The 24,898-nt window shown below is 41.0% G+C and overlaps 1 protein-coding gene and 1 long non-coding RNA gene across 3 annotated transcripts; one reads left to right on the top strand and one right to left on the bottom strand.

The window, feature by feature from the left end:
* Positions 1-3,912: 3,912 nt before the first annotated feature.
* Positions 3,913-16,070, bottom strand: LOC118964422 (uncharacterized). Its single transcript, XM_036975495.2, has 2 exons — positions 14,708-16,070; positions 3,913-6,543 (listed from the first exon to the last, which is right to left on the bottom strand). Exons 1-2 carry the CDS (start codon positions 15,108-15,110, stop codon positions 5,633-5,635), a joined length of 1,314 nt encoding a protein of 437 aa, XP_036831390.2. The 5' UTR covers positions 15,111-16,070; the 3' UTR covers positions 3,913-5,632.
* On the top strand, positions 15,954-20,699 carry LOC149984069 (uncharacterized). 2 transcript variants are annotated; one of them, XR_016495331.1, is made up of 2 exons: positions 15,954-16,476; positions 19,517-20,699. It is a non-coding gene; the product is annotated as an uncharacterized LOC149984069 (long non-coding RNA). The 2 variants fall into 2 exon arrangements; XR_016495332.1 differs by having other exon boundaries at positions 16,209-16,476; positions 18,766-20,699.
* Positions 20,700-24,898: the final 4,199 nt, after the last annotated feature.

The raw sequence follows: 24,898 nt of genomic DNA, 5'->3' as shown, positions 1-24,898 counted from the left end.
GGATAGTATTGTACATGTAACATTTCCAAAATGGGACAGTATTGTACATGTAACGTTTCCAAAATGGGATAGTATTGTACATGTAACGTTTCCAAAATGGGACAGTATTGTACATGTAACGTTTCCAAAATGGGATAGTATTGTACATGTAACATTTCCAAAATGGGACAGTATTGTACATGTAACGTTTCCAAAATGGGATAGTATTGTACATGTAACGTTATGCTCCCTTGTGAGTTAATAGTATTGCATGCTGTAGCAGGCTATATAAAGAGGAAGACCTCCATTGACGATTCAGTTCGTTGTAACATCTCGTCTGGACAGGTCACCATCCTTAGTTAGTTAGTTAGTTAGTTAGTTAATGTTAGCTAGTTCATTCTCACAAAAGTGAGAACTGCTCTAGATTGGAAACTTACGTTAATGAGTGTAAAGCCATGTTGGCTTGATGGAAACTATACACAATATATGGTAAATAATATAGTTGAGGAAATAATCCAAACCTCGTTGTGCTTAGTTAGGACATAACGTTAGCTAGCCAACTAACGGTACTGTACTGTAGCTCATACAACGCCGACGTCAAACCCGGCTTTCTAATATTTACGTTAATTAACTATAGCAACGTTATGGAAGATATTCACAGAAAACCATAATAGTCTTCGTTATTCATTATTAGTATGCTATATTATTATAATACATTATTTTGAGACATATTCAGAGCCAAACATCAACCCAACTTAACCTTTTTAACTGTTGTCGCATCCAAACTTGTCACCATCATTTTCAGTTGTAATTGCGAAGTTCCCGGAAGAAGTCCAGCAAGAACGGAGGTTCCTCGATGAACCCACCTTCTAACAAGTTCTTTGAAGAACCTTTTGGGTCTGTTTTTCATTGACCAAGAACCCTACGGTTCTTAGGGGATCTGAGAACAACTCCAGTTGAACCCTTCATTTTAGAGTGTAGTCAGCTCTATTTACTCTCAGATTCAAACATGCTGATTAGCATCAATGATCAAGTCAGCTGCTGATCCAATACAGTATGAGGTGAGACGGTGAACAGATGTTGAACTGGGCAGTCAGCTGCTGCTGCTCCAATACAGTATGAGGTGAGACGGTGAACTGATGTTGAACCGGGCAGTCAGCTGCTGCTGCTGCTCCAATACAGTATGAGGTGAGACGGTGAACTGATGTTGAACCGGGCAGTCAGCTGCTGCTGCTCCAATACCGTATGAGGTGAGACGGTGAACTGGGCAGTCAGCTGCTGCTGCTCCAATACAGTATGAGGTGAGACTGTGAACTGACGTTGAACTGGGCAGTCAGCTGCTGCTCCAATACAGTATGAGGTGAGACTGTGAACTGACGTTGAACTGAGCAGTCAGCTGCTGCTCCAATACAGTATGAGGTGAGACTGTGAACTGACGTTGAACTGGGCAGTCAGCTGCTGCTCCAATACAGTATGAGGTGAGACTGTGAACTGACGTTGAACTGGGCAGTCAGCTGCTGCTCCAATACAGTATGAGGTGAGACGGTGAACTGATGTTGAACCGGGCAGTCAGCTGCTGCTGCTCCAATACCGTATGAGGTGAGACGGTGAACTGGGCAGTCAGCTGCTGCTGCTCCAATACAGTATGAGGTGAGACTGTGAACTGTCGTTGAACTGGGCAGTCAGCTGCTGCTCCAATACAGTATGAGGTGAGACTGTGAACTGACGTTGAACTGGGCAGTCAGCTGCTGCTGCTCCAATACAGTATGAGGAGAGACGGTGAACTGACGTTGAACTGGGCAGTCAGCTGCTGCTGCTCCAATACAGTATGAGGTGAGACTGTGAACTGATGTTGATCTGGGCAGTCATTCATTCTGTACGAGTCTATCAAATCAAAGTCTGGTCTATCGTTGTTGATATTGAACAAGCCTACTGCACATTGTGGTGGAAATTCTAAACTTTCAGGAGAGACGTTTATATTTCTTCAAACAATCAACCTTTATTTGATAAGATTTGTAATAATGTAGCTGGTCAGCCCTACTCTCTGAGGTGGAAGGCCGAGAGCTCGATGACACAAGGAGTTCAGAAGCCTTATATAGTCAAACTATCTTGTGCATATAGAAAACACGTGATCTTGGTGTGTGGAGAACAAGACAGACTAACTGTGAATTGGTCATTTCGTTCTGTAGCTACAGCTAGTTACTCTAGTCTTCTAGTGAGGTATCAAAACAACAGGAAATCTCTCTAGACACAGTTCCTCTGAAGTAGATCAATGGTTCCCCGAATTGGGGCAAGCAAGCGCCTTTGGCCTGTCTGTCGAGAGGGTGTGTGGTTGCACACCCACACAAACATACACATAAACTTCTCAACCTTAAAAAGATCATTCAACACATTAGAAGTCATATCAATTAAAGAGGTTAACATAGATTTTCCCTCACAACATTGCACAGAGATAAATCAGACCCAGCCTGAACTGTGTTATGTAGTAGGGAGTTGTAGTTTCTCTACAGATAAATCAAACCCAGCCTGAACTGTGTGACGTAGTAGAGAGGTATAGTTTCTCTAGCGATACATCAGATCCAGACTGAACTGTGTGATGTAGTAGGAAGTTGTAGTTTCTCTAGAGATAAATCAGATCCAGACTGAGCTGTGTGATGTAGTAGGGAGTTGTAGTTTATCTAGAGATAAATCAGACCCAGACTGAACTGTGTGATGTAGTAGATAGTTGTAGTTTCCAACAGGCCAATATTCTACATAGTTTCGCGCATAAAACATAATTAACTACAATGACCATAATCCATTGCGTGCCTACTTGTCTGTCTGTGTTTCTTTTACACCTGCTATGTAAAAGAGACAGAAGAATGCACAATGGTCAATGCTATCTGGGATCCTTGGGACATCTTTACTCTAAACCCTAACCTTAACCCCTACCTTAACCATTTAAAATGTCAACTTCAATGCGCTAGTGATGTCCCAAGGATGTATCTTTTCCTGAAAATACATGATCTAAGTGATTAATAGTTGGCATTCAGCAGTCATAAAGCCTTATTTACTTTAATGAACTAATAAAATAGTCATTTTGTCAGACAGCAGCTCTGCACTTTATTGACTGGCTGATCCATTCATCCTTCCATCCCTCCTCAGCCTTCCTCTCCTCTGAAGACCTAGTGAGGGTGGAGCTCAGTCAGAGAGCTGTTGAGGGACTGATTAGGAAGAACACTTCTACAGGCAGAGAGGTGAGAGGTCACACATGGTTTAGATGGTAAATATTTATGTCCCCTTAGCGGTTCATCACGTCAGCAAAAAGGGAATATGTTCCATCATCTATGTTTATTTACATTAGTGCAAATTGTCCACTGATTTGGTGTAATTTCTCACCCCTTTTGGCTGTATGAAAGTTAATTTTCCCTCAGGCACATGCACTTATTTGATATTATGAAGGTAATTTGTGTCAAATGTACTTTTCCCCACTCATTCACCCCATCTCTTTACATTGCTGATGCATATTCGGTGGCCACTCAAATTCCGAACACATTGCCCATCCTGGCAGATCTAAACCTAATGCAGCACATTGTGACTTTTGTGCATCCAGACCTAATGCAGCTTGGAGTGATCAGATGACAGAAGTCACATTTAGGTGCCAGGTGTAACTGAGGTCATAGATGCTCTATATCCATTACTTTGAGTGTTTTATATAATATGACTAAATGTGTTTCTTTCTGTGTTGCAGGGGCAGTCAAAAAATGGAACAGCAAGACATAACATACATGACATAAGCAGAGCTGTGGGAGACCACCTCAAGCCCCTGGTAGAGCCAGGGGTGGTGTTTACCACTCCACCACACCTTCAGCAGGCTGGAAAAGTGGGATTGATACTTTTTTTTCCATACTAAGAGGGACCAAGAGTCTGTTGATTGGCCAGTCATTGGGTTCATTTGTTGAAATCAAATCAAGCTTTATTAATTCAGTACATTTCAGACATAGATGCAACACAATGGCTTCACAGGGAAAAAATAAAGAAAATAAACAGAAATATTTAGTACACAAGAAACAGAAGACTAACAACTAAAAAACTAATGAACATTCTAAAGAAAGTCCATTGATTAAAATATTAATTGGATGCAACATCCAACCCAAAATATAAGCTTGTTTTTTAGAAGTGACTCTGAAAGACACTATGGGGGTGTCCACTGAAAATTGACTAGTAACAACAACTGGGACATAAAAGACACCCACCACAAGACCCACTAAATCTGCCCAAGAAAAGGCCAAAAAAAAAAAAAAAAACACCAAAAAGGTGGAGCAACTAAAGGTGTTGACTCTCCACATCGATCAAGACAACTGGAGCACTGGACCAGACACTCTTAAATAGAACCTGGACCAGCTCAGGTGAAACACCTTCCCACTAATGAGATGGACAAGCCAGCACAGGTGTAACACATACTGACTAACGAGGTGACACCAATCAGTGCGTCCTACGTGCTAACGAGCTATACGTTTAGGAAGAAGTCCAACCTCAAAACATAAATGGAAAAACCAAAGCCTGTAAAATCTTCCCCTTTAAGACAACAAATATATCCTATATTTTTGATGGACAAGTTTGCTCACCACCAACAAAACAACTTCCATTTCACAATATAATCAACTAAAATGCTTTGCCTTCTACAATATAAACATGGTGTCTACTGGCTGGGAACAATTAAAAACATGTATTTCTAAATAATAATATACAATCGTATCATTTCTATAGAATCCTAAAACTCACTAGCTTCTAGAACTCTCATCGTCTTAAAACTCACTAGCTTCTAGAACTCTCGTCGTCCTAAAACTCACTAGCTTCTAGAACTCTCTTTCCCTTGGAACGAGCTCAAACAAAACTCATCTCCAATAGGGAAAAATGTGCAGTGAAAATAAATTAAGCTCCATGGCAACGCATATCGATTTGTGGGGAAATCAGGTTGAACCTGCTCTTGAAACTTACACAACAAAACACATGGAAATGGAGATATCTTTTACCTCACTGGTTAGAAGACAACCTGCAGAAGACAGTCAGCTACATTTTGGAGTGATGCATTTAAATGTAGGGGTCGCTAAACAAAGAGAAACAACACTTATTTGTCATCACTCATCGATATCCTGTTGAAATCAGTTGTGCCGAGTCCTGTTAAAACTAACAGCTCAAAAACCACACGGAATCTGGGAATAATGTGTCCATCCCTGGTTAGAGGACAATTTGTAGAAAACAGCCAGATACATTTTGATTAAAATGGGTCGCCAACGCGGTAAGTAATACAGCTCTTTTTTGTTAAATCTCATTAATAGTACTCTTTCAATTCAGAGCCTGGTCTACATTGTGACATCATTAAAATACTTATTCTACAATGTTAAACATTCTACATTGTGACATTATTTCACTGAATCATGAAACAACTCCTTCATGTATGCATTTTCTGATGTTTGATCAGAGATCTTTAATCAGAGTATCTTGTCACATTTGATCGCAGCTATAAGGTTTTTTCTCTCCTGTGTGTGTTCTCTGGTGCACTTTCACTCTGCTTGACTGAGTATAACTCTTCCCACATTGAGTACAGCTAAGGGATTTCACTTCTGTGTGTCTTCTCTGGTGCGCTTTCAGGCTGTTTGAGTAAAACTCTTCAAACATTGAGAACAGATACATGGTTTCTCTCCTGTGTGTGTGTTCTCTGGTGTATCTTCAGATAGCTAGACGCAGCAAAATTCTTCCCACATTGATTACAGCTATACGGTTTCTCTCCCGTGTGTGTTCTCTGGTGTATCTTCAGATAGCGAGATGTAGCAAAATTCTTCCCACATTGATTACAGCTATAAGGTTTCTCTCCTGTGTGTGTTCTCTGGTGTATCTTCAGATCACCAGATATGATAAAACTTTTCCCACATTGATCACAGCTAAAAGGTTTCTCTCCAGTGTGTGTTCTCTGGTGTGATTTCAGGTTGCCTGACTGAGTAAAACTCTTCCCACATTGAGCACAGCTATAACGTTTCTCTCCTGTGTGTGTTCTCCGATGTACTACCAGGCCCTTTGACTGAGTAAAACACTTCCCACACTGATTACAACTATAGCGTTTCTCCCCTGTGTGTGCTCTCAAATGTATCTTCAGATAGCCAGATGTTGTAAAACTCTTCCCACATTGAGTACAGCTAAATGGTTTCTCTCCTGTGTGTGCTCTCTGATGTATCTTCAGATAGCCAGATGAAGTAAAACTCTTCCCACATTGAGTACAGCTATAACTTTTCTCTCCTGTGTGTGTTCTCTGGTGCACTATCAGGCTGCTTGACTGAGTAAAATTCTTCCCACATTGAGTACAGCTATAAGGTTTCTCTCCTGTGTGTGTTCTCTGGTGTAATTTAAGTTCTGATGAAAATTTGAAATGTTTCCCACAGTCAGAGCAGCAGTGAGATTTCTTCCCTCTGGGTCTCTGCTGGTGTTTCTTGAGGTGTTCTGATCTGGAGAGACTCTTCTCTGCCTTGTCAGCATCATGATGTTGTTGAGGCTCCCCAGAGGATCCACGATAGTCACATCTCTCTCCTGTGTGAAAAAGTCAGACAGATGGTTAAAGTCCCAACAACAACAGAAATGTACTGTTTGAGGTAAAAGGTGATGCCTGAAGTAAAATAAAATAACGTATTGAAGTTGATTTGCAGGACACCTCAGGATGGTAAGTTGGTGGTTGAAGATATCCCTCTATGCTTTGGCAAAACGGGTGGGGTTACAGTGCCTTGCGAAAGTATTCGGCCCCCTTGAACTTTGCGACCTTTTGCCACATTTCAGGCTTCAAACATAAAGATATAAAACTGTATTTTTTTGTGAAGAATCAACAAGTGGGACACAATCATGAAGTGGAACGACATTTATTGGATATTTCAAACTTTTTTAACAAATCAAAAACTGAAATTGGGCGTGCAAAATTATTCAGCCCCTTTACTTTCAGTGCAGCAAACTCTCTCCAGAAGTTCAGTGAGGATCTCTGAATGATCCAATGTTGACCTAAATGACTAATGATGATAAATACAATCCACCTGTGTGTAATCAAGTCGCCGTATAAATGCACCTGCACTGTGATAGTCTCAGAGGTCCGTTAAAAGCGCAGAGAGCATCATGAAGAACAAGGAACACACCAGGCAGGTCCGAGATACTGTTGTGAAGAAGTTTAAAGCCGGATTTGGATACAAAAAGATTTCCCAAGCTTTAAACATCCCAAGGAGCACTGTGCAAGCGATAATATTGAAATGGAAGGAGTATCAGACCACTGCAAATCTACCAAGACCTGGCCGTCCCTCTAAACTTTCAGCTCATACAAGGAGAAGACTGATCAGAGATGCAGCCAAGAGGCCCATGATCACTCTGGATGAACTGCAGAGATCTACAGCTGAGGTGGGACACTCTGTCCATAGGACAACAATCAGTCCTATATTGCACAGATCTGGCCTTTATGGAAGAGTGGCAAGAAGAAAGCCATTTCTTAAAGATATCCATAAAAAGTGTTGTTTAAAGTTTGCCACAAGCCACCTGGGAGACACACCAAACATGTGGAAGAAGGTGCTCTGGTCAGATGAAACCAAAATTGAACTTTTTGGCAACAATGCAAAACGTTATGTTTGGCGTAAAAGCAACACAGCTCATCACACCATCCCCACTGTCAAACATGGTGGTGGCAGCATCATGGTTTGGGCCTGCTTTTCTTCAGCAGGGACAGGGAAGATGGTTAAAATTGATGGGAAGACGGATGGAGCCAAATACAGGACCATTCTGGAAGAAAACCTGATGGAGTCTGCAAAAGACCTGAGACTGGGATGGAGATTTGTCTTCCAACAAGACAATGATCCAAAACATAAAGCAAAATCTACAATGGAATGGTTCAAAAATAAACATATCCAGGTGTTAGAATGGCCAAGTCAAAGTCCAGACCTGAATCCAATCGAGAATCTGTGGAAAGAACTGAAAACTGCTGTTCACAAATGCTCTCCATCCAACCTCACTGAGCTCGAGTTGTTTTGCAAGGAGGAATGGGAAAAAATGTCAGTCTCTCGATGTGCAAAACTGATAGAGACATACCCCAAGCGACTTACAGCTGCAATCACAGCAAAAGGTGGCGCTACAAAGTATTAACTTAAGGGGCTGAATAATTTTGCACGCCCAATTTTTCAGTTTTTGATTTGTTAAAAAGTTTGAAATATCCAATAAATGTCGTTCCACTTCATGATTGTGTCCCACTTGTTGTTGATTCTTCACAAAAAAATACAGTTTTATATCTTTATGTTTGAAGCCTGAAATGTGGCAAAAGGTCGCAAAGTTCAAGGGGGCCGAATAATTTCGCAAGGCACTGTATATCCTTCCTGTTTGGCCTGTCCTGGGGTATCATCGGAAGAGGCCACAGTGTCTCCTGACCCCTCCTGTCTTAGCCTCCAGTATTTATGCTGCAGTAGTTTGTGTCGGGGGGCTAGGGTCAGTTTGTTATATCTGGAGTACTTCTCCTGTCTTATCCGGTGTCCTGTGTGAATTTAAGCATGCTCTCTCTAATTCTCTCTTTCTTTCTCTCTCTCGGAGGACCTGAGCCCTAGGACCATGCCTCGGGACTACCTGGCATGATGACTCCTTGCTGTCCCCGGTCCACCTGGCCGTGCTGCTGCTCCAGTTTCAACTGTTCTGCCTGTGATTATTATTATTTGACCATGCTGGTCATTTATGAACATTTGAACATCTTGGCCATGTTCTGTTATAATCTCCACCTTGCACAGCCAGAAGAGGACTGGCCACCCCTCATAGCCTGGTTCCTCTCTAGGTTTCTTCCTAGGTTTTGGCCTTTCTAGGGAGTTTTGACAAGATGACCAAGAAGTGGATTGAGATAACAAGTTCAATTACGTATCACATAGCGAAAGAGATGGAACCAATTCTATCTGGAGAAAGACGGTTTCAGTAAGTTGATTCGAACTTTAGACCTAAGACACGAGATTCCGAGCTGTAAATACTTCAGGAAAACATGTCTGCCAGAACTCTACACAGAATGTTGGGACAGAGATGCCAAGAAAATCCGTAACGCTTCATTCTTCTCTACCACTGCCGACTTACGGTCAAGCTGGACCACAGAGCCATACATTAGCCCCATAATTCATTACATTGACGACAACTGGAAGCTGCAAAGCAAACACCTTCAGCCCTCTTATTTCCCAGATGAACACATTGGACAAATCATTTCAGCTGGGCTGAGGTAGGCACTTTCATCCTGGGGCTTAAAAGAGTCGTGTCAAGTGTGTATGACTACCAACTGTGGATGGAACACGGTCAAAGCATTGGAGCTGAACAAATGGACAAGACACAGGCTACACATTGCTATTGGTAAGTATAAACGGCCAAAACACAGAGCAGGTAGAAAAATAACCTCACTTAAAAACAGCATAACTTAAATTGCAGAATAACTATTGTATTCTTTATCTCCTCTGTTTAAAGTTATAGCTGACTACACTGCCTGATCCTTCTTATACGTTAAGCAGAATATATACCGCTATGCAAATCCATCATATTTGTAATATGTAAATGTGTGCAATATCCAAACATTACATTGCCTTTATTTATAATTAATACATTAGCCTCTGGTTTCAATGTATTCTCTCTTTCAATAATACATATCCTACTATATAAATTATCCTGTTTTCTATAGCTCTCTTAATCACAACAGTAGTATGTAAATCTATAGATGGATTAAATGCAAGGAAGTGGTCAGCACATTCTCCTATAGTTGGAAGAAGCAGAAGGCCCTGACAAGTCCACAGGATAAACTGAGCCGGCCCCTCAACAAGCTCATCACAGAATCCCTGATAAGGTGGGGATCTCCACTGCAGATTATGGAAACAGTCCTGGAGCAGGAAAAGGCCGTCACACAAGTCCTGGCAGCAGACAACAACAATATAGCACCTTGCAACCTCCTGGCAAGACATTGAGGTCTTTGAATACAATGACGTGTCAACAGCTGTAATAATTTGACCCCCACAGGAAATCTACACTGGCAGTTATAGAAAGACCCATTTACTATATACCCATTGATTCTTGAAGAATATACACTACCATTCAAAAGTTTGGAGTCACTGAGAAATGTCCTTGATTAATCGGTATTTTTGGGCTCCGATTTGCAGATATTTTTTTTTTTTTACACCTTTATTTAATCTTTATCTGACTAGGCAAGTCAGTTAAGAACACATTCTTATTTTCAATGACGGCCTAGGAACGAGGCAGAACGACAGATTTTTAACCTCGTCAGCTTGGGGGATCCAATCCTGCAGTTAACTAGTCCAATGCAATAACACCTGATAACATTGCACTCCACGAGGAGCCTGCCTGTTACGCAAATGTAGTAAGCTAAGGTAAGTTGCTAGCTAGCATTATAAAAAACAATCAATGACTGTCATTGCTCCAATGTGTACTTAACCATAAACATCAATGTCTTTCTTAAAATCAATACAAAGTATATATTTTTAAACCTGTATATTTAGCAAAAAAAAAATTAAGATTAGGAGGCAATATTAACCAGGTGAAATTGTGTCATTTCTCTTGCGTTCATTGCACGCAGAGTCAGGGTATATGCAACAGTTTGGGCCGCCTGGCTCTTTGCGAACTAATTTGCCGGAATTGTACGTAATTATGACATAACATTGAAAGTTGTGCAATGTGTTAGGAATATTTAGACTCATGGATGACACCCGTTAGCTAAAATACGGAACGGAATAAACGTTTTGTTTTTGAGGTGATAGTTTCCGGATTAGTCAAAGGTATATGGTTTAGAGAGAAATAGTCGACGCGTTATAATTCCTGTAATAACTTGCGGCTGAACTTGAAAGGGGTTCCTTCGTTATTTTACCGTTCATGTCTTCCATTGAGAATGTCTTGATCTGCTTCAAATAAGGTCTGTGTTTCGTGCTTTAAACCACCTCTGCGTTTTGATACCTGTGTAAATCTCACTGGGATAAGGTAACGTTTGTCAACATATTTTCATAAATCCACTCTACAAAAAAATTATCTTTGCTTATATTTAGCCAATATTGATCAGAGTTACCTTGTCCTATGGATATCAACACAGTTATAAAATTGGCACGGTGGTGTAAGCCTACACGAAACACAGACCTTATTTTAAGTGAATCTAAAAATATCCTATGGAATAAATGAATGAAGGAACCGCTTTTCAGATTTTGCTGGAAGGTGTCATGGGAATTATGACTCGCACTTTGGTCGTCAATTCTTACCATGCCCATTATTAAAATAGGATTTCCTGCATAATGGAATTACAGTTTGTTTTCAACATTCATCACAGGTAACTTAAACTCTATTTTTATTCAAACAGTTGAGAGTGTTTGTCTCCTAAGCAGACTCTTCAGTATCATTGTCACTTCAGAGCTGTGTGTGTGTGTGTGTGTATTTATGTATTATGTTAAGTTAAAATAAAAGTGTTCATTGAGTATTGTTGTAATTGTCATTATTACAAAAAGGTGTGTATATTCTGTATGATATATACACTGCTCAAAAAAATAAAGGAAACACTTAAACAACACAATGTAACTCCAAGTCAATCACACTTCTGTGAAATCAACACTGATTGACAATACATTTCACATGCTGTTGTGCAAATGGAATAGACAACAGGTGGAAATTATAGGCAATTAGCAAGACACCCCTAATAAAGGAGTGGTTCTGCAGGAGTTGACCACAGACCACTTCTCAGTTCCTATGCTTCCTGGCTGATGTTTTGGTCACTTTTGAATGCTGGTGGTGCTTTCACTCTAGTGGTAGCATGAGACTGAGTCTACAACCCAAACAAGTGGCTCAGGTAGTGCAGCTCATCCAGGATGGCACATCAATCCGAGCTGTGGCAAGAAGGTTTGCTGTGTCTGTCAGCGTAGTGTCCAGAGCATGGAGGCGCTACCAGGAGACAGGCCAGTACATCAGGAGACGTGGAGGAGGCCATAGGAGGGCAACAACCCAGCAGCAGGACCGCTACCTCCGCCTTTGTGCAAGGAGGAGCACTGCCAGAGCCCTGCAAAATGACCTCCAGCAGGCCACAAATGTGCATGTGTCTGCTCAAACGGTCAGAAAAAGACTCCATGAGGGTGGTATGAGGGCCCGACGTCCACAGGTGGGGGTTGTGCTTACAGCCCAACACCATGCAGGACGTTTGGCATTTGCCAGAGAACACCAAGATTGGCAAATTCGCCACTGGCGCCATGTGCTCTTCACAGATGAAAGCAGGTTCACACTGAGCACATGTGACAGACGTGACAGAGTCTGGAGACACCGTGGAGAACGTTCTGCTGCCTGCAACATCCTCCAGCATGACCGGTTTGGCGGTGGGTCAGTCATGGTGTGGGGTGGCATTTCTTTGGGGGGCCGCACCTCCATGTGCTCGCCAGAGGTAGCCTGACTGCCATTAGGTACCGAGATGAGATCCTCAGACGCCTTGTGAGACCATATGCTGGTGCGGTTGGCCCTGGGTTCCTCCTAATGCAAGACAATGCTAGACCTCATGTGGCTGGAGTGTGTCATCAGTTCCTGCAAGAGGAAGGCATTGATGCTATGGACTGGCCCGCCCGTTCCCCAGACCTGAATCCAATTGAGCACATCTGGGACATCATGTCTTGCTCCATCCACCAACGCCACGTTGCACCACAGACTGTCCAGGAGTTGGCGGATGCTTTAGTCCAGGTCTGGGAGGAGATCCCTCAGGAGACCATCCGCCACCTCATTAGGAGCATGCCCAGGCGTTGTAGGGAGGTCAAACAGGCACGTGGAGGCCACACACTACTGAGCCTCATTTTGACTTGTTTTAAGGACATTACATCAAAGTTGGATCAGCCTGTAGTGTAGTTTTCCACTTTAATTTTGAGTGTGACTCCAAATCCAGACCTCCATGGGTTGATAAATTTGATTTCCATTGATAATTTTTGTGTGATTTTGTTGTCAGCACATTCAGCTATGTAAAGAAAAAGTATTTAATAAGAATATTTCATTAATTCAGATCTAGGATGTGTTATTTTAGTGTTCCCTTAATTTTTTGAGCAGTGTATATGTACATTTATTTTTAAATAAATCATAATCGGTTGACCTCTACTCTAGACCCAAACTGCTACAGACCTATATCCCTCCTGCCCTGCCTTTCTAAAGTCTTCGAAAGCCAAGTTAACAAACAGATCACCAACTATTTCTAATCCCACCACACCTTCTCCACTATGCAATCTGGTTTCCGAGCTGGTCATGAGTGCACCTCAGCCACACTCAAGGTCCTAAACGATATCATAACCACCATCGATAAAATACAGTACTGTGCAGCCATCTTCATCGACCTGGCCAAGTCTTTCGACTCTGTCAATCACCACATTCTTATCGGCAGACTCAATAGCCTTGGTTTCTCAAATGACTGACTCGCCTGGTTCACCAACTACTTCTCAAATAGAGTTCTGTGTGTCAAATCGGAGGGCCTGTTGTCTGGTCCACTGGCTGTCTCTATGTGGGTGCCACAGGGTTCAATTCTCAGGCCGAATCTTTTCTCTGTATATATCAATGATGTCGCTCTTGCTGCTGGTGATTCTCTGATCCACCTCTACGCAGACGACACCATTCTGTATACTTCTGGACCTTCTTTGGCCACTGTGTTAACAAACCTCCAAACGAGCTTCAATGCCATGCAACACTCCTTCCGTGGACTCCGACTGCTTTGAAATGCTAGTAAAACTAAATGCATGCTCTTCAACTGATTGTTGCCCGTCCAGCATCACTACTCTGGACAGTTCTGACAACTATAAATAAACTCTCCTTCCAGACTCACATTAAGCATCTCCAGACTCATGCTGCCATACATACCCTCGTAAAACTGACTATCCTACCGATCCTTGACTTTGGCGATGTAATTTACAAAATAGCCTCATAACACTCTACTCAGCAAACTGGATGCAGTCTATCACAGTGCCATCTGTTTGGTCACCAAAGCCCCATATACTACTCATCACTGCGACCTGTATGCTCTCGTTGGCTGGCCCTCACTACAAATTCATCGCAAAACCCACGGGCTCCAGGTCATCTATACGTCCTTGCTAGGTAAAGCCCCGCCTTATCTCAGCTCTCTGGTCACCATAGCAACACCCACCCGTAGCATGCGCTCCAGCAGATATATTTCACTGGTCATCCCCAAAGCCAACACTTCCTTTGGCCGTCTTTCCTTCCAGTTCTCCGTTGCCAATGACTGGAAAAAATTGCTGACGCTGGAGACATATCTCCCTCTCTAACTTTAAGCATCAGCTGTCAGAACAGCTTACCGATCACTGTACCTGTACACAACCAATCTGTAAACAGCACACCCAACTACCTCATCCCTATATTGTTATTTATCCTCTTGCACCCCAGTATCTCTATTTGCACATCACCATCTGCACATCTATCACTCCAGCGTTAATGCTAAATTGTAATTATTTTGCCTCTATGGCCTATTTATTGCCTTACCTCCCTACTCTTCTACATTTGCACACAGATTTTTCTATTGTGTTATTGACTGTACGTTTGTTTATGTGTAACACTGTGTTGTTGTTCTTGTCACACTGCTTTGCTTTATCTTGGCCAGATTGCAGTTGTAAATGAGAACTTGTTCTCAACTGGCCTACTTGGTTAAAAAAAGGTGAAATAAATAAAATACATTTTAAAAAAAGACAGTACTTACTAGTATTAACCGGGGCCCGTTCATCGTTAGAACCATAGGATGCCTTAACATGCCTTTGGGAAACCGAGCCCAGATATCCAGTTTCCTCTTCATCTTCTTCTTCCAATGTGACAGTCATCTCCCCCTCCTCCTCCTTCACTCCAAAAACAGCTTCCTCCTCTTTCTCTTCCTCCTCTTCTTTTACTGTAACGTCCTCCTCCTCTTTCACTCTGAACGCGTCTTCCTCTTCTTTCACTGAAACGTCTTTCTCTTCTTCTTTCACTGTAACAGCCTCACCCCCTACTTGTTTTGGTATTTTGACATCCTCTTCTTCCTCTTTCACGACAACGTTTAGCCACAGACCCTCTTTCTCCGTCCAGCAGACACGCTCTTCTTCAGCAGGAGAGTAGCTTAGTGAACTCATGGTCGGAGATGTTAGTTAGCTAGGCTAATGCTAACTTAACCAGCCCGCTGGCTGACTAATAACAACAACAACGGTAAATATGAAATTAAATCGGATAACTAACTAGACGACAGAAGTGGGTATAAAACACAGTGGCTAATATACACTAAAGCGTCTAAAGAGTTTAATTGGTTCGGCTATTTTGGCTAGCAAGCTACCGAGGTGGCTGACTAACTGTTGACGCTGTTGAAAGAAGCGTTCCGTCCACTAGATCACACGTCACGCTAGCAGCATCGCATGAAAGTCTAAGACCGCCATCTGCTGACTGGAGTGGGTAACGCAGTTGAGTAAAATGTATTGTTATGAAACAGCAGGGAGCAGGTCTCGAACCCTCGACCTTCTAGCCCGAGGACCGGCGCATGCTCGTGCGGCAGAGTCGATTTCCGCGCATATAAACCCAGGGTCGTTACAGTATATTTAAGTTAAAGTGTAGGAAGCATGAGTTTCTACTCTCCAGTGTAACAACAGCATTACCTTAAAGTCCCACATGATATATTGTTACACCATGTAGGAGCAGTATAGACCTACAGTAGCTAGCTACTTATTTAGATTTGGTTTGACTTAATGAAACTGCCTTAAATGTGCTGTAGTAAAAAAATATATATTCTCACTAATCAATCAACACATTCCTGTCTTTGTATGTCTCAATATAATAGTATTATTTAATTAAATCCATGTAAAATAAGCTTTGTCTGAAAATATAATATTTCTCTCAACTGCGTTTCCCCTCCAGTCAGCAGACGGCGATGTGCGTCTTTCAGGCGATGCTGCTAGCGTGACGTATAATCTAGTGGACGGTTCTTCATAAACAGCTTGTCAACCACCTCGGTAGATTGCTAGCCAACATACCCGAAAGATTCAAGCTGTTTATACGCTTTCGGTGTATTTTAGCTACTGTGTTTTAGACACACGTCTGTCGTATCTACTTGTTAACCTATTTAATTTAATATTACGTTATTTTGTATTAGTCAGCTATAGTAGTTTGCTGGTTAAGGTAGCACTAGCCTAGTCGCTAATTATAGCTAACTAGCTAACATCCCCGAACATGAGCTCCCTAAACTACTCCCCTCCTGTTAAAGAAGAGGTCTGCTGGACGGAGAAAGAAGCTCTGGGGCTGAACTTTGTCGTGAAAGAGGAGAAGGAAGAGGAGGATGTTACTGTGAAAAAAGAAGTAGAGGTTGAGGCTGTTACCATGACAGAAGAAGAGAAAGACGTTTCAGTGAAAGAAGAGGAGGAAGGGAAAGAGGATGCATTTTTTTGAGTGAAGGGGCGATTACTGTCCCATTGAAAGATGAAGAGGAGGAGATAGGATATCTGATTAACACCAGTAAGTACCTTCTTAAATTAGTTTAACTGGATATTCGGAGTTGGCTCGTCAATACCTCTTCAACGGGGGGCCCTGGGATGATGACTGATATGTCTAGAATCAGACGACGTAGAGAGCAAGCTACCCCTTGTTTTCTCCCTTCCGTTTCCAAAAAGTGACTTAACATATATTTGAGAAGGGTCTATCTGCTGACCGTAGACTGGGGGGCATGGCATGTTGTGATTTTCATGTAGTGATGTTTTACTACACACAGTGCCCCCCAATAGTGCCATGTGAGAGTTTGGTTGACTACACCAAATATTATGGATATACTGACAAGATGTCTCTCTGCCCTAACAAGAGGAATTGTTGTCCACAAAGCGATACTGCGGGTTGTCTTTCTCCAGCCTATTCTTTCTTTGGATTGGTGGATACATCTTATTGTAATCTATTATTTATATTCTATGAGGGTTGTTGTCGTCAACCGCCTGTATTCAATGGAGAGATATGCTAAACTACTAGCATGAATATGGATAGCAATCTGGAGACAACTCCTATAGTGTTTTTATCAAAGTTGTCGGTATGTCACGTGTCCACATAACTTAATCATTACTAAACTTCTGTTGGATCAAGTAAACCTCACGTAGCAAATAAGCCATTCATTTTGTTGTTGACCAAATTCGACTCTTTCCACATCGGGTTGATAATTGTTTCCACTTGGATACAACCTACTGTAGCCTACTGGCATGACCTAGCGAGAGAGAACCACTTGGATACAACCTACTGTAACCTACTGGCATGACCTAGAGAGCTAAAGTTGTAAAATTCCTGGATTTTAAATGAATATTTTCCAGTAATAATGATCATTTGTATCTTCCTATCCACATGTGAGATCCCGCTCCTTTGTCGTCCACTCTACACCAATAACTACAGTGGGACTCCCAATCCCGGCCGGACAGCCTGGATTCAAACCAGAGACTGTAGTGACGCCTGCACTGAGATGCAGTGGCTTAGACCGTTGCGTCAGCTATTAGAATGTTGTACTAGAATGCTTAAAGGGCCTCTAAAATGTTTAATATTAGTTATCGGTATTGTTTTTTGGGTCAAGGAAAATATTGGATATCGGTATTGTCCAAAAATGTAATATCGGTGCATCCCTTTATTCTAAAATGTATCACAATAACCCATAACGCCAAAGCAAAAGCAGGTTTAGATTTTTTGCAAATGTATTGAAACTATTCCCCAGGATAACTAGTCTGAGAGTAATGTAAGATCCCAGGATAACTAGTCTGAGAGGAATGTAAAGTCTCAGATAGGGCTTAGACTGTAATGGGTTAAAACTGTCTGAGGGGGAGGTTCTTCTAAGCTATATTGAATTATTTTAAGGTTTAAACAACATGAAGGGCTTCCCCAGTACAGTACTGTTTTAAAGAAGGTTATACCAAGGATCATTTTGCTATTTAATTTTGAACTGTAAGACCCATGGAAGTATCAACAAAAAATATTAGTCCATACTGCTGTAACCCATAGTAACACATTGGATAACATTCACAACATGGAACAACAGTAACCATAGTAACACATTGGATAACATTCAGAACATGGAACAGTAACACATTGGATAACATTCACAACATGGAACAACAGTAACCAAAGTAACATATTGGATAACATTCACAACATGGAACAGTAACCATAGTAACACATTGGATAACATTCACAACATGGAACAACAGTAACCATAGTAACACATTGGATAACATTCACAACATGGAACAGAAACCATAGTAACACATTGGATAACATTCACAACATGGAACAACAGTCCCCCAAAACATCTAAAGGAAGTTAGTTCTGAAGTGTCTGTCTGATAGCTGAGATATATATATATATATATTTTTTTTTTTTACACATCTTTAACCCCCTTTTTTTGTCACTTAAGTCTTTCCACATTTTGTTATGTTACAGCCTTGTTCTACAATGGATTAAATAAATAAAAATCCTCATCTACACACAATACCCCATAATGACAGAGAAAATAGGTTTGGAGAAAAAATGTCACATTTACTTATTTACATAAGTATTCAGACCCTTTGCTATGAGACTTGAAATTGACCTCAGGTGCATCCTGTTTCCATTGGTCATTGTTGAGATGTTTCTACAACTTGATTGGAGCCCACCTGTGGTAAATTCAATTGATTGGACATGATTTGGAAAGGCACACACCTGTCTGGCTACCACAGCATTATGAAGCGATACGCCATCCCATCTGGTTTGCGCTTAGTGGGACTATCATTTGTTTTTCAACAGGACAATGACCCAACACACCTTCAGGCTGTGTAAGGGCTATTTGACCAAAAAGGAGAGTGATGGAGTGCTGCACCAGATGAACTGACCTTCGCAATCACCCGACCCCAACCCAATTGACATGGTTTGGGATGAGTTGGACCACAGAGTGAAGGAAAAGCAGCCAACAAGTGCTCCGCATATATGGGAACTCCTTCAAGACTGTTGAAAAAGCATTCCAGGTGACGCTGGTTGAGAGAATGCCAAGCGTGTGCAAAGCTGACAAGGCAAAGGGTGGCTACTTTGAAAAATCAAAAATATATTTAGAATTGTTTACCACTTCTTTGGGTTACTACATGATTCCATATGTGTTATTGCATAGTTTTGATGTCTAAACTATTATTCTACAATGTAGAAAATGGTCAAACAAATAATTATAACCCTTGAATGAGTAGGTCTGTCCAAACCTTTGACTGGTACTGTATATCTCATGAATGTTTTTACATTCAGTTACATGAAGTCACTGTCTTACCACTTCTTCCATAGGCAAACATGTAAGGAACATTTTTTTTTTAAATCAGAAGGGATGCTGTCAAACATGTATTGAATTCAAATGGATTTACCCAGCCTACAAAGCACTACAGCCACTCTGTGATGACCAGTTCTTCTCTTTTATTGAGGGATCTAGTCTAGATTAAACCTCATAGGAAGACCGTTTTATCATGTGGAGGTTTCATTCAGGTCTCTGTTTAACTAGATACTCTGTCTTTGGCAGGAGAGAGACCAGACTCTCGCTATGACAGCAGGAATAGTCCTTCAAGGGAACCAGACCCAGAGACGCCCAAACCAGCGAGACAACACCACTGCTCCCTCTGTGAAAAGAGATTTTCCGGATCAGGGGACTTAAAAGGTCATGGGAGGACATACACAGGAGAAAAGCCTTTCCAATGTTCCCAGTGTGGAAAGAGTTTTATTCAGTTAGGGAGCCTGAAGGAGCATGAGTGGACGCACACAGGAGAAAAGCCTTATCACTGTTACCAGTGTGGAAAGAGTTTTACTGTGTTAAATAACCTGAGAAGGCATGAGAGAATACACACAGGAGAAAAGCCTTACCACTGTTCCCACTGTGGAATGAGTTTTATTCAGTTAGCGAGCCTGAAGTCACGAGTGGACACACACAGAAGAAAAGCCTTTCCAATGTTCCCAGTATAGAAAGAGTTTTTCCGCGTTAGCTATAATGAAAAGGCATGAGAGAATACACACAGAAGAAAATCCGGACACTGAAGATGTGGATGTCGATTAAGGCAGCCCGCCGCGCCTCTGATTCAGAGTGGTTGGGTTAAATCCCACCCGTAGCACACGTTCCAGCAGGTATATCTCCCTGATCATCCCCAAAGCCAACACCCCATTTGGCCGCTTTTCCTTCCAGTTCTCTGCTGCCAGTGACTGGAACGAATTGCAAAAATCGCTGAAGTTGGAGACTTATTTCCCTCACCAACTTTAAACATCAACTATCTGAGCAGCTAACCGATCACTGCAGCTGTATATAGTCTATCTGTAAATAGCAGACCCAATCTACCTACCTCACCCCCATACTGTTTTTATTTACTTTTCTGCTCTTTTGCACACCAGTATCTCTACTTGCACATCATCATCTGCTCATTTATCACTCCAGTGTTAATCTGCTAAATTGTAATTATTCGCTCCTATGGCCTATTTATTGCCTACCTCATGCCTTTTGCACACACTATATAGACTCTTTTTCTACTGTGTCATTGACTTGTTTGTGTTATTGGCTTGTTTATTGTTTACTCCATGTGTAACTCTGTGTTGTCTGTGTTACACTGCTTTGCTTTATCTTGGCCAGGTCGCAGTTGCAAATGACAACTTGTTCTCAACTAGCCTACTTGGTTAAATAAAGGTGAAATAAATAAAAATAATAATCATGTAGATATCTCACCTCTAGTTGTTTCTTCTTGTAATCCTGATAATAATGCAGATCTTACCTGAATTTGTCGTGCTCTTCTTCTGGTCACATTTCCATTATATTCACAGCAAATTGCAGCCCAACCCGCTTGTTCTACTGCTCAGTAGCAGCAGTGTGGTTTTTACCTTCAATAACTGGATGGTTTAACAACATTTGTTTTGGAGCGTTTTTTCATTCACAGTAAAGTTTTTTTTTTTACAAATTATTTTCACCTCTGCCATTGTTTCGTCTCAAGATTCACACCAGTAACGGTGTTTTCTATTCCAGGCTTTAATGAGCACCATTAGACCAACAGCATGTGTTCATACTGAACCTAATCAGGATTAACCCAGGTGTTCATACTGAACCTAATCAGGATTAACCCAGGTCTTCATACTGAACCTAATCAGGATTAACCCAGGTGTTCATACTGAACCTAATCAGGATTAACCCAGGTGTTCATACTGAACCTAATCAGGATTAACCCAGGTGTTCATACTGAACCTAATCAGGATTAACCCAGGTCTTCATACTGAACCTAATCAGGATTAACCCAGGTGTTCATACTGAACCTAATCAGGATTAACCCAGGCGTTATCATTTAGGCTCCAGAACTCCAGTCTCTGCAGGGTCTGAATAAAACCCAGTGTTCAGTGGGATTGATCTGTTTGATCCAATTGTTTGTTTCAGTAGTTGAATCCTTTGACATTGTTTATTTCAAAACTTTTCAGTTTCAACAAATGAGCTGGGTTGGTTGAAAAGTGATACTAAACTTACATACCGTGCACTATATTGACATAGTGGAAGATTTTCTGAATTGATACTGAGATGGACCAAATTATGTGCTTATTGGTTTTGCAAGAGAGCTGACAAGGTAAAAATATGTTGTTCTGCCCCTGAACAAGGCAGTTAACACACTGTTCCCTGGTAGGCAATCATTATAAATAAGAATTTGTTCTTAACTGACTTGCCTAGTTGAATAAAGGTTCAATAAAATTAATCTGTTGATTGTCAGTCATTGGGTTCATTTGTTTTGCAATATGTAAAAGGTGCTAATATGGTCCAGGTTATATAGAGTGTCTGGCCCAGTGTTCCAGTTGTCTTGATAGATGTGGAGAGTGAACACCTTTAGTTGCTCCACCTTTTTGGTTTGCTTTCCTGACTAAGTTTGGTGTGGGTGTTTCTTTTGTTTTCCTCTTCCTGGGCAGATTTAGTGGGTCTCATGGTGGGTGTCTTTTAGGTCCCAGTTGTTGTTACTAGTGCTACTCAACGAAACTCAACTGAAGCTCTGCGTGGCTAGTTAGTAATTCACCACTGTGGGGGAGTTCTCTTAGGCTGATTGCAAAAATAGACTCCATTTACAGGTGGCTTATGAGTGCATTTCACATTACTTTTGAATTATAATTGTAAGGCTCGCTTGAATCTCCTGCCTAATATGTTTGTGTTGTCACAAAATCAACTGTTTTACACTTAAAAAGCACTTCAACCAGTAAAATGCTCTTTGGCTAGCTTTGCCATCTCCCTGACAATGAGGGTTTGTACACTAAAAGTTTAACAAATTAACCCATAACTTCACCTAACAATAACATAGACCTACTGTAGGACCCATAACTTCACCTAATAACATAGACCTACTGTAGGACCCATAACTTCACCTAACAATAACATAGACCTACTGTAGGACCCATAACTTCACCTAATAACATAGACCTACTGTAGGACCCATAACTTCACCTAACAATAACATAGACCTACTGTAGGACCCATAACTTCACCTAATAACATAGACCTACTGTAGGACCCATAACTTCACCTAACAATAACATAGACCTACTGTAGGACCCATAACGTCACCTACCAACAACATAGACCTACTGTAGGACCCATAATAATAACATAGACCTACTGTAGGACTCATAACTTCACCTAACAACATAGACCTACTGTAGGACCCATAACTTCACCTAACAATAACATAGACCTACTGTAGGACTCATAACGTCACCTAACAAACCTAGTGTAGGACCCATAACTTCACCTAACAATAACATAGACCTACTGTAGGACCCATAACTTCACCTAACAATAACATAGACCTACTGTAGGACCCATAACTTCACCTAACAACATAGACCTAGAACTTTAAATAATTTATTTAATAATAATTTAATATTTCAGGTGAAACTTGGAATCTAAAATGTATTTGTCATGACATTTCATAACCTGATCACCAGGTAATTTTGTGAATAATCCCACTAGGCTACTCTGTAATGTGTAGTCATTCTAAATGTCCTGAATAAAGGACAATAGCTCTGTGTGTTGTACAACAACCTATCCATCAAGGATGTATGAGCAAAGTATCTCTGTGTCCAAACAGACTAACGAGACCCTACTGTAAATCAAGCAGACAATAACACATTATAAACATCAATTTGTTAGGGATGTTGGATCCAACATGGAGCACGGCATAACTGTCTTTACCAGAGTAATGAATGAAGAAGCACTTTGGTTGTTGTTGCATGTCGTGATGTTTGTAATTTGACTGGAATTCAGAAAACTATTTCCTGGATCAGCTGATGATAGTTGAACATGTGACTGTAACTAAATAGCTACAGTATTAAGAATGTCTAATTATTGAAGAAGTGCGTTAATGACAGTAGCCATTTGGGTGTTGTCAATAAAGTTAAGGTGACTCTCGGTTGGATTTTGCAAACTCTGAAATGATTTAGGATTTATGTGCCCATGAAAACTGTTTTCCCAGCATAACATAAGGAGACACTAAATGTTACACTAAATGTTACGTAGTTAGAGAGCATTTCAGAGATCTGAATACAAAAAACTGTCCGACAGCAAGATTCAGTAATTAAGTTGAAGTTCATCATATGACAAGCTTAACGTTATGACTATAACTACTGTTCCCTGAAGGAGGGAAACTAGATACAACATACTATTAAATCCACACGTTATGACTATAACTACTCTTCCCTGAAGGAGGGAACCTAGGTACAACATACTATTAAATCCACACGTTATGACTATAACTACTGTTCCCTGAAGGAGGGAAACTAGGTACAACATACTATTAAATCCACACGTTATGACTATAACTACTCTTCCCTGAAGGAGGGAACCTAGGTACAACATACTATTAAATCCACACGTTATGACTATAACTACTGTTCCCTGAAGGAGGGAAACTAGGTACAACATACTAATAAATCCACACGTTATGACTATAACTACTGTTCCCTGAAGGAAGGAAACTAGGTACAACATACTATTAAATCCACACGTTATGACTATAACTACTGTTCCCTGAAGGAAGGAAACTAGGTACAACATACTAATAAATCCACACGTTATGACTATAACTACTGTTCCCTGAAGGAGAGAAACTAGGTACAACATACTATTAAATCCACACGTTATGACTATAACTACTGTTCCCTGAAGGAGGGAAACTAGGTACAACATACTATTAAATCCACACATTATGACTATAACTACTGTTCCCTGAAGGAGAGAAACAACTAGGTACAACATACTAATAAATCCACACGTTATGACTATATCTACTGTTCCCCGAAGGAGGGAAACTAGGTACAACATACTATTAAATCCACACGTTATGACTATAATTACTGTTCCCTGAAGGAGGGAAACAACTAGGTACAACATACTATTAAATCCACACGTTATGACTATAATTACTGTTCCCGGAAGGAGGGAAACTAGGTACAACATACTATTAAATCCACACGTTATGACTATAACTACTGTTCCCTGAAGGAGGGAAACTAGGTACAACATACTATTAAACCCACATGTTATGACTATAACTACTGTTCCCTGAAGGAGGGAAACTAGGTACAACATACTATTAAATCCACGCCTCGCTGGAAACCCCGCCTTCCACAGGTGATGAGCGTGAGGCTCGGATTTATTCCTTAAATTTAATACCGCTCTTCACCGACCCAGGAAGGGGCGGGTTTAAACAGGTGTTTTACCTCATTTCCCTCCTTCAGGGAAGAGTAGTCAAAGTTACATTTGGGGATGTCTGATAGTATTTCTGATTGTCTTAATGCTGCACCACTAATGAGATGGAACTTCTCAAAATAATTTTTTCTTCACCTCAAACAGCAAGCAAACAAAGTCTTATTAGAATCCATTACGAATGACAATAGTTATTTT

The sequence above is a fragment of the Oncorhynchus mykiss genome, chromosome 4 (genome assembly GCF_057628025.1).
Source record: "Oncorhynchus mykiss isolate SJ-2025 chromosome 4, ASM5762802v1, whole genome shotgun sequence".
NCBI classification, from domain to species: domain Eukaryota; kingdom Metazoa; phylum Chordata; class Actinopteri; order Salmoniformes; family Salmonidae; genus Oncorhynchus; species Oncorhynchus mykiss.
Note: the sequence above shows the minus strand (reverse complement) of the source record. Positions and strands in the feature narration are given on the sequence as shown.